Below are 11,359 nucleotides of genomic sequence, written 5' to 3' on the forward strand. Positions count from 1 at the left end.
AAATAATCCTTTATTCTCATGCCTAGTAATGCAGTAACACTAGTTTAAAAATTGGGATCATTAGCTTTCATTATTCTAAGCATGCAACTGCAAGAAAATGTCATAATACCACAAGTAGGCAAATTTTCTCGTTTGCTATTTTGAGTCTTTTTTTGCAGTTGCATGCTTAGAATAATGAAAGCTAATGATTTCAATCTTTAAATTAGTGCTATTACATTACTAGGCATGAGAATAAAGGATTATTTCCCCCTATAAAGGAATGAATTTAGCTGCATCTATGCCTCTAGTGACATCATGTTTAGCCACACCTACCGACAGGAAGTAACAAAAAATGAGCATTTTTTGAAGGTTCATACTGTATGTCAGTAAAAAAATTTTTTTGACAATGGGAGTTGTAATACATCATTATTATGGTCAGGCAATCAGACATTGCACGTGTATACATGATACACGAGTATTTAGACGAAAAACAGGTCTTCTAGTACATACAAGTATATACATGAACCAAAAATAAGTAGACGGAGTCTAAGGAGATGGTTTTCATGTATTTATATTAACTATTAATAATTAAAGGGTGTGTCCACATAGCAGTCAAAATGGCAGTTAGTTTGCTTAACCACGGATCGTTGATGGTCTTTTTAATCCTTCTAGCAATAGCAGATGATAAAAACAGCAATAGAAAGGGTGATGAAGACATTAGCCTTTCAATAATTCAACATTTAAGTACAGGATACATGAAAAGTAAACGAAAAATCACCAAAATATAGATGAATTTGGGAAGCAATAAGTAAATGTAGATACATGAAAATTTGCCAATGAATACAAGTACATACACGAATTCCTTTTTTCAAAATACAAGTACACGAAAATTCCAGTAGACGTGCAACGTCTGCAGGCAATCATATTCAGCCAATAAAAAAATTGACCGAAAATACACCGGACTTACCCTTTAAGTATCAGTAAATTCCTTTTTATTACGACCTGCAGGCGTAGCCCCCAGGTCGTCCTATAATTGATTTCACCCACATGCGATATATATTTGATTGTATGACAACACTTACATTTCTTCTATACACGTTGTATCAGAGAAATAACAAGCCTTAGCAACAACCCGCCCACGCTACGTAAGTGGGTGTGATCACGGCAAATAAAATGGCGGTTTGCACATGGGACAAAGTTATGAGCTTACTAACAGCAAAACAGCATAGCGATACTGTCTAAACTCTTTTCTGGAAGCATTGGAAGGTAGAGAAAACCTTCATAAGTCTTGATATGAACCCAGCTGTACTTGCTAGGTGGTGAAAACAATTATAGGAATATTTTTAACTTGTTACGCTTGTTATTTGTCCTTTAATTTTGATCTATGCACTGATACAGTCAAACCTCTCTAAACGATCACTGCTTAAAACAGCCAGCTACTTTAAAACGGTCACTATTTAATGTCCCCATTTTTTGGACAATGACCGTAATACTAAACTTACCTGTCCCAGCAGTCTCTCTGTAAGATGGTTAACGGTCACCGACAGAATTAATCTCCATCAAGACTGATAAAGACCACCACTGTGTACAGGCGGCCAGATAGCCACGCCTATTGTACCACGCCCATTTTGAATTAATTTTTACATCATTAATAATGATTAATTTTTGTTAAATTGTTATCTCAAATAATACCTTCGAAATAATACTATATACCACTCAGTTTAGGTCTTTAGGGGTACCTAAAAGTTCTTTAAGTCTTGTTATATAGTTTCTATGGCCAGTAAATGTGTACAAAATAATTTAAACTGTATTTAAAGGCATTTCTATAAAAAGGCCACCTGCATAAGACAGCCACTAAATGCATGTCCCAAGGTGACCGTTTTAGACAGGTTTGACTGTACTTACCATTTAACGGATGTGCATTTTTTTGTTTTCTTTGCCCTTGTACACATGTACCTTATATTATACATGTGTATGTCATATTAACACTTTATGTACATGAACATATAGATGATTGCAAAAGGTCGTGATTGCACTAATCTATTTCCTGCTGTAGTAAAGAATGTTGTCTCTAAGAACCCTGAGGTAAGTCCATTACATGTCTTTTCTCATTAAGTTATTGCTGAAAGTGCTCTTATGTGCATGTACTAGTACATGTGCTTCTAGTAGGAAATGAGTTTTGTGGTCATTAGTACTTTATTTTTTTAAATGACTGATGCACAGCACATGCAATTACCATTGTACATAATACCGTTTAGGGGTTATATTTCACTGGAAATAAATTTCACTAATTTTGCATTTTCATTAAATTTCACGAAAGAGGTGTGACACACTAGGAAAAATGGCAGCAGAAAGTAAGATTTCCAAAAATTTATACCAAACAAATGGTACATCTGAACAAATTCACAAAATTTTATGCCAACAAAATAAAACCCCTACGCGGTTTAACTTTCATCAAGTTGTATCATCTTTATGTGCATGAATGCATTACATGTATAATGTAAAATTACTTTTATGAAAATGTTTGCATAAATAACAATAATATACAGTACATGTACATGCATATATACAGATGTTTTTTCGCCTTAGTGGGGGCGAGCTCGGGCTCACCCCAATAAATCTATGTGGACTCCAGTTATTGGAGAAATACTGCTCACAGAGCAAAGAAATGGTAATGACCATGATGAACGGGCTGTAGTTGTACTCCATCAAGAGCTAGCAATAGTTGTCTTTTTTCCAAACCACAGTGTCTATAGATCCAGCAGCTGGATATTCATGTAGTTATTATAGCTATTCATTCAAAAGTCAGGACATTTTGTGGAAACTATGAGCTAGAGGTGCAGATATAGTCTCTTTGCCCCTATATAATAACTGGGGCTATGACCCGGCAATACCATATAGTGGATATATTTTTTCAGTTTATTTTTTTCTGTCATTCCTTGAGGAACAAATATTTTCCGAGCGAAAAGGCATTTTCTCAATGCTATGTGTACAATGTACATGTACTATGTGATGAAATTGAGTATACATGTAGATATTAAAACTAGCATGGCTGTGGCAGCAAGAACATTGTCCTTTGTGATCTCAACATCCAATCTAGCCTTCCGGATCTATAGCTACTGCCTTTCCAAAAAAAGATGTTTTAAGTTTGTAGTTCACTTATTGACAGAAGTACTATACTGTCTTTATCAGAGGCAAATGAGTTTGTTCAGATTTACCTCAAGGTGATGTTGATAAAAAGGCTTAAAAGGAGAACTGAAGAACACTATAATGTATGCAGATTCATGACTAGATGCTCCAAACTAGTTTTGGCTGCAATGCTTCTCAAATACTTTCCTTTGCATGTTGATTATGTGTTAACCTTTCCTCTGCCTTTCCTGTTATGGTCAAGAGCCCAGATACCATAAATAACTTCTTTATTGCTAATGGGCTACATCTTTAGTGATCCCATGCTTCTCCACCCAATTAGTTGTATGCTGTTTTGAGGTAACTTGTAGCATTCCACTGAAATGGGGCCTGCGACATTATATATTTTCATTTATTAAATAGTAATGTGGTAGCGTTACTAAGTAGGATTCACCCCCAAACAAAATGGCTGTCATGACTTTTGCAGCCTTGCTATACCAGGAAAACGAGCTCCTATGCTTACCAGACTTCTTAGAGGACCTTATCTTGACCAGAGTACTCCAATGGTACAACTAGTGTGGCTCTATACCTTGTCTAAGCGAAAAGTCACAAATCAGCGAACCGGCCATTTTGTTCAGCCACCTTTTTTCATTATCATCATCAAGTTCGTCCTGTCAATCCAATTGTCAGTCTTTATCTTAGTCTTTGCTCATAATACATGTAGAAGGCTAATTTTTACACCATTCTACTCCAACAGGGTATGCACAGGTCCTTGTCCCCTAGAATCATTCTCCAGGAAAGAAGAAGTGATACTGTGACTGTTGAGTCTTACCAACTTACCTCATGCCGCCATTTTGTTAATTATAGAAGCATGTGCTCCAAAATTTTGGCGTGGTTGCACATGTTCAGATCTCAGAACTGGGAAAAGCAAGCAGTTTTCTTACCTATCTAGGCTGGCTATGCTTGGAATCAATTCCAATACTTAGTGGAGGTTTGCAATTATGAAAAAGTATTAATCTTGCATTATTATTCTTTTATCAAGTGTGTAATGAATTATTTTATTTTTAAAAAAACAATCAAATTGATGTTATAATAATGCAATGATAATATGAATTTGACAACAGGAAGAACTAGTCTCGCTAGGCGGAGGGTCTGGGCAGTGAGACTAAGGAAGAACAGGAATAGCTACAGGATTGCAGGGAAGATGGAGCTTCTTGAACAAGGACACTGTCAAGACTATAGCATTAATTTCACTTGTCATCATTATAGTAAATAGTCCTTCACCATATCTATTCAATGGCAGAGCTGTCTCTCAATCTCATAATGCTGTAAAGTCATAACAATGATAATAATGATTAAGAAAATTATTGTTTGTGTAAAATCAACAAGTATCACAATTGTAACTGAAGAAATATTATAAATATTATTAAAAAAATCAACACAAACAAAAACGTAAGAAATAAAAAAAAACAAGGACAAGTAGGATTCTAAATGACCAACAAAAATACGAAATGAAAATCCTACTCTTGTGACACAAATTCTACTCTACATTGCAAGGTCATTTGTAATGCTTACATAATAACATTAAAAGTACAATGTAGAGTAGAATTTGTGTCACAAGAGTAGGATTTTCATTTCGTATTTTTGTTGATCGTTCGGAATCCTACTTGTCCTTGTTTTTTAAATTTTTTATGTTTTTTTACATGTACATTTTATCTTTTTTTTTTCTCTGCCTTCCCTTACCTACATTGTACATTATGTACTCTTATTTATTATTATTGTTATTGTTTGCTGCTTATATAAGTTTAATTTATAGTATCTTAAGCCTCTTTGCAACTACTAAATTTAGAAGTATAATACGCTAGATTGACTGGATGCCAAAACCATTATTATTTTATTGTGATGGTTACTGTTAATATTAATTTAGTGGGAGTGGTCACATAGGTGTATAATATTCTTATAGCAAACTGTCAGCTGTAACAACAAGGAATGTTAATTAAGATATAAAAACTTCTCAATTGATTGGCGCGAGCCTGAGCTCGCCCCACTAAGGCGAGACAACATTTGTATGTATGTACGGGTAGGTTATCTAACTATTATTAAAGTTAAATAGCCTAATCTTCATTGAAAGTCGGTGTGGTCACAAGGATAACATGGCGGCTATAAGCAAGTCTGAGCTTATTTTGCAGGGAACGGTCGGCTTGATAAGGTTAAATTCCTGTCTGAAACTTCTCTAGCAAGAGTAAAAGTTGGGAAAGCAGGTATACAGTCTTTTTCTTGGTATAAAGGATTCTGCTAAGGTGAATGCAAGTGAGAAAGCTGGTGCTAACTGCATGCATCATGGATCTATTCTAGGTGATGTTTCTTGTCTAGGAGCAAGCTTAGGCTAACAAAGCAGATATGCAATCTTCAAACATGATTTGTTCAGTGACTGCTTCTAAGTATAAGCAAGATAACTTTAATTTAAGCAAGATGACTACAACAAGATACTGAATTTAGACATGTGCAATTGCTTTGCTAGCTCAGACATGTATATCATACAGTACATAATCTATAGCTTGCTTAGGCTCGCCCCTTTAATGTTTTACATTCGTCTAGTATATAGGAATGATTAAGAATTTAAAGCCTGTTACTGTTGTACTTAACTACATGTATGCTACTGTAGCTACGGTACATGTACATGTAAGTATCCTTATTTTTAATGGTTTCCTTAGATGCAAACAATAGTAGGCTTACATGTATTGTAATTTAAGCTTTTTGCTATACTTGTACAACAACTTGTAGATGTACATGTACATTGTCAATAATGTCTCTTTTTAGATTAAAAAATTAGTTTTCGTTTACCTTGTTCGTTATGCTGAGGAACAACAAGACCTTGCACTGCTTTCAATCAGCACTTTTCAAAAGTCTCTTAAGGCAAGTTTATGTTAATAAGTTTCATTATATTTGTAGTAGGATCCAAATCAGCTTATCAGGGCTAGTGCTCTACGTGTATTGTCAAGTATCAGAGTTCCCATTATAGTTCCTATCATGATGCTTGCTATTAAAGATGTGAGTTATAAAATTACATTTTTTAAGACAATTATACTGCACATGTATGGATCATGCAATGTGGACTGACATTTATACATTTATTTGAAACAATGCATTTGCCAATTACTTACACTTGGGCTATCTGCTTTATTCTATATTTACGTATCTGTACTACATGTACAATGAACTACAGTACATACATGTATAATTTTAGCTGTATAGTTATTCATGAATGTTGAATAAGGCTCAGCTATGTTATCTACCCACTATAGTGAAATTTTTAATAAGTGAACTACCTACATTGACATGTACATAAATGATTAATGTAAAAAGTTTATAGACTGTCTTCCTCACCATGGCCTGACATACATGTACATCTTTATGTAGATGTACATGTACATATGATGAATAAATTGCATGTACATGTAAATGTGTACATGTATATCACAAAGAAGTTTTGTCCAGTTGTATACGATTTTTTACCATACCATTTTGAAGCTTCCTCTTGTTTTCCACTTTAATCGTAAACCTTTTTTACTTTTTTATTACTTTCTTACATGTACTGTATGTTTGTAGTGTGTGATGGATATGTCTCCTTATGTAAGGAAAACTGCTGCTAATGCCATACCGAAGTTGTACAGGTACATACATTTCTCACTTTTTATGTGTGTATTATTTTTATGTCACTTTTGGGGTTTTGCTCCTGTATTTTAGCTTAGATCCTGAACAGAAAGAACCATTAATTGAGATAATAGAAAAGCTATTAAAAGATCAGACTACTGTAAGTACTTACCTACATGTACATGCTCATGTACTACATGTGTATATGTGTGCATGTACATGTAGTTGTGTGTTTGTGTAGATTTACATCTACAGTACTTGTGTACACTTACATGTACATGCATGCAAGCAAAAATTTTTTTGATTGAACAATATTCAGTTTCAATGTGTTAATTGATCCTGATGTGCATAATGCATGTGTGCCCTTATTCTTTTTTATTTTTTGCATTTGCCTTTCTTTATGTGTTCACATGTAGCTTGTTGCTGGTAGTGTTGTTATGGCATTTGAGTTGGTTTGCCCAGAAAGGATTGACTTGATACATAAGAATTATCGCAAACTATGCAATCTACTAGTTGATGTTGACGAGTGGGGTCAAGTGACAATACTCAATATGTTGACTCGTTATGCCAGAACACAATTTATTGATCCAAACCAGAGTGTAAGTATTTTGTGAATGCTTTACTTATGCATGTTTATTTTTACTGACATCTAAATGTACTGGACTGCAATTTTATAGGAACCAGAAACAGAAAAATTTTATGATGATGAAGAGGACGAGGATGAGGATGAAGATTCTGATGGAGATGACACGACAAAGAAGCAAAAGAAAAAAGCTTATGTGATGGACTCTGATCATCGTCTGCTTCTGCGAGTTACAAAGCCTCTTCTGCAAAGCAGAAATGCCTCTGTAAGGGAATATGTACACGTACATTGTGTTGTGTTCACACAACACAATAAATTATGTGCAATGTACATGTACATATGTCATCTTGAATGTCAAGCCATAATTTGTAGATGACTTTATACCTGTTTGTTGATATCAATTGTACAAATCTAGCACGTTTACTGTGAATATTTGACTCAAAACTATTGCTGTCTAAGAGAAGTACATGTACATGTAAATTGCTATAAACAGCTAATTGAAGATTATATAAAGAGGTGTTTTTTTCGATTCCAGACAAATTTGAAATTGTACTTCACGCACATGCATGCATATACATGTACATGTATGTAGCATGAGATCTTTTTGTAATAGAAAAGTAGAATATTTCACTTCACTTCTAGTGTATCTATTAAATTTGTATTACGTTTCATTTGCTGTAACTCAATGAATCATTTCATGCACAAGCATGAATTTTGTGTTTTTTTTTTGTTCTTGTACACTATATAATCTACAGTAGATGTATGTTGTAAATTTATGCCATTATCACTGTATCAAATAAATTAATTTTTTCTGTTATTTTTTTTATTTTGACATTTACATATGTTCATGTACATGTAGGTTGTTATGTCTGTGGCGCAGCTTTACCATCATATTGCTCCTCGTAATGAAGTTAATATAATTGCACGTCCACTGATTCGTCTACTAAAGGGACACTAGTAAGTACATCTACATGTATGATTTTGAACTTTTTAATCTTTTGCTACTCTAGTGAGGTTCAGTCTATTGTATTAAGCAACATTGCTACACTGTCAGCTGAAAGACCTGTAAGTCCTTGTGAAATAATTGCATTTTTTGGGACTGCTCAGTAAATTACATTGTATTGAATACTAATACTGAACTTTTGAACACAACAAGCATTGTAATGGGTGTGTGTGATAATTGTATTTTTACTTGAGTCTTTATGTACTGATTCAAATTTGCATGGCAGCAGCTCACTGAGGTCAATATGTAATATTTTATGATTCATCCCAACAAAAAATTGTACAATGTACATGTACTCAGATGGTCAAGCCTGCTATTGTGGACACTCTAAAATAAGGACACCACTACATATGAAACAGGTACATGTAATAGCAATCCCAATACAGTATTAGTGTGTATACTTCTAAAATAAGAACGCTAACATAATCAGAACAGTATTATGAGTCATAAAGTGTTCAGAATAGTCAGGTTTAGTTGTATTCCTTAAATTTAGACTTGTAAAATTAATAATTATGGAGTGTTTATTTACATGTTTATTAATTTTAGAGTATGTTTGAACCATACCTGAAAAGTTTTTTTGTAAGGTCTAATGATCCCACTCATGTTAGGCTGTTAAAGGTACATACATATATATCATATACTATTGCAGCTGTTTAACTTTTTATGCAATTATAGTTGGATATAATGGCTAATATAGCCAGCGAAACAAGCATTCATACTATTTTAAGAGAATTCAGAGTAAGTTTAATGTTGAGTTCTTCCTAAGGTGTTGACTTAATGTTAAATAGGCCTATGTTTCAAGTTCTGATCAAGACTTTGCTGCTGCAACTATACAGGCCATTGGACGTGTTGCTTACAACATATCTGGAGTAACAGAGACTTGTCTTCATGGCCTAATGAATCTTCTTTCACATAAGAATGGTTCACACAAATGTTGTAACAACTTTATTGTTTGTGCTCTTTATAGAAGCTGTAGTTGCGGAAAGTGTTGTTGTTACAAAGAAGCTTTTGCAGCTTCAGCCAAAGGAAAACAAAGATCTTATTCGACAAGTTGCTAAACTTGCTGATAAAGTTCAGGTCCCCAGTGCTAAGGCTAGTGTATTGTGGCTTGTTGGTGAGTACTGTAATCTAGTTCCAAAAATTGCTCCAGATGTTTTACGCAAAGCTGCAAAGAACTTTTGTAATGAGGTTTGTCATTTTGACAGATAAAGTGCTTGTACATGTACATTTATTTATGTTTTGTAGGATGACTCAGTTAAGCTTCAAATCATGAATCTTTCTACTAAACTATTAGTTACTAATCCAAAACAGGTAACATTCTTCTTGACGTTTGATTCTATGTAACTCTGAATTTAATTTTGTATGCTTGATGCATCATACAATGTATCTGGTTTCTTGTATTGTACATGTACATGCATGTGCATTTTGTGTATATACATGTACATGTACATGTGCATGCATGTACATTTTGTGTATATACATGTACATGTGCATGTACACTGAGCAATAAGTTCAGTTCCTACACGTACATGTACATGTAAGTCAGGACTAAATATCAACTTTCTGCCTGTCTCATCATGCATGTGTACATGTATGTGCATGTACATTTTAGTAGCTGTATTTATAGCTAGTAATTTTTTGCTGGTCCTATATTTTGCATTTACATGTATGTTGATATTTACTGTGGGTACAATAATTTGTTGCTACATGTACCTTAAAGGGTAACTAAACCCCAAAACCTTTTTTTTTAATACATATAAGTTGGTAATAAAGAATCATAGGAAAATAGCTATAGTAACATTATAAAGAAGTACTGTTTTCATACTAAATCTTTGGTCAAAAGTTGCAATAGTCCTTTTTCACTTATGCCTTTTAATCATATTCATATTTTACACCACACGTGACCCCACCCACATTTAATTTTATAGCCATTTGGGGTGGCAGGATGGTATGGTGGAGCATGGCAAAATGGAGTGAATCAAAGGAAAATTCACTTTCTAGAGCTAGTTTAGATGATCTAGCAATATCAATAGAAAGCTTATAACTTTTTCAACAATTGAATCACACTCTGCTGGAAAGATACTGTCATTGTAGCTCCTTTATACAGGAGAAGTGTCTAATGCAAGATAAAGAAAAGCTTCAAAAACTTTTGTGGCACAGTGGCTGAGTATTAAATTGTCATATACAAGTATAAACAATATTAAAAACTCTAATACTTAGAAAAAACAAATACTTAAATGCAGCAACTCGCTGTAGTGAGCTTTTGCTGCTACTACACTTTACTACTATTATTGATTAATCTAAAAATCATATGATTTTTAAGACAGTTCCTTGGCTTGCTTTTAGTATTGCTAGATCATGTAAACTAGTTCTAGAAAGTGATTTTTTTCTTCGATTCACTCCATTCTGCCATGCTCTACCATGTCATCTTGCCACCTAAAATGGCTATGAAATTGAATGTAGGCATAGTGTAAAATGTAGTGTTGTTTTAGTTAACTATAACTAAAACTAAAACCCTTTTAGTTAGGCCAGATTTACTTTTAGTTAACTAACTATAACTAACTAAAAATATTTTAAAATTTAAAAAACTAACTATAACTAACTAAAAGTATTATAGAATTTGCAAAACTAGCTATTACTAACTAAAATGGCTAAAGTTCAAACTAAAATATAGAAGTACTTATCAGTCTAGCACTTCACTACTTGTAGCTAGTAAAAATGTTTTAGGTAACTATAACTAAAACTAAAACCCTTTTAGTTAGGCCTAATTTTACTTTTAGTTAACTAACTATAACTAACTAAATCTTTTTAAAAAATTCTTAAACTAACTATAACTAACTAAAAAGGTTTGGAAATTTTAAAAACTAACTATACTAACTAAAATTATTTTTATTGAAGCATAACTAACTAAAACTAACTAAAATCAAAATCTAAAGTTCCATAACTAACTATTACTAACTAAAAGTCTCATTTTGTAACTAAAACAACACTAGTAAAATGTAAATGTGATCAAA

At 33.4% G+C, this 11,359-nt stretch overlaps 1 protein-coding gene across 1 annotated transcript in view; it reads left to right on the forward strand.

Moving 5' to 3' along the window:
- The window catches only part of LOC100640777 (AP-3 complex subunit beta-2-like), a 19,749-nt gene that overhangs the window by 3,497 nt on the left and 4,893 nt on the right, over nt 1-11,359 (forward strand). The window contains exons 3-16 of the mRNA XM_020000963.1: nt 1,990-2,064; nt 5,926-6,021; nt 6,061-6,156; nt 6,715-6,779; nt 6,853-6,919; nt 7,176-7,358; nt 7,437-7,607; nt 8,202-8,299; nt 8,353-8,407; nt 8,892-8,963; nt 9,021-9,083; nt 9,134-9,266; nt 9,313-9,533; nt 9,591-9,656. Coding sequence (XP_019856522.1) covers nt 1,990-2,064; nt 5,926-6,021; nt 6,061-6,156; nt 6,715-6,779; nt 6,853-6,919; nt 7,176-7,358; nt 7,437-7,607; nt 8,202-8,299; nt 8,353-8,407; nt 8,892-8,963; nt 9,021-9,083; nt 9,134-9,266; nt 9,313-9,533; nt 9,591-9,656 — 1,461 coding nt within the window. The remainder of the gene's footprint in view (nt 1-1,989; nt 2,065-5,925; nt 6,022-6,060; nt 6,157-6,714; nt 6,780-6,852; nt 6,920-7,175; nt 7,359-7,436; nt 7,608-8,201; nt 8,300-8,352; nt 8,408-8,891; nt 8,964-9,020; nt 9,084-9,133; nt 9,267-9,312; nt 9,534-9,590; nt 9,657-11,359) is intronic.

Source organism: Amphimedon queenslandica, unplaced genomic scaffold, assembly GCF_000090795.2.
Source record: "Amphimedon queenslandica unplaced genomic scaffold, v1.1 AMPQUscaffold_13522, whole genome shotgun sequence".
NCBI classification, from domain to species: domain Eukaryota; kingdom Metazoa; phylum Porifera; class Demospongiae; order Haplosclerida; family Niphatidae; genus Amphimedon; species Amphimedon queenslandica.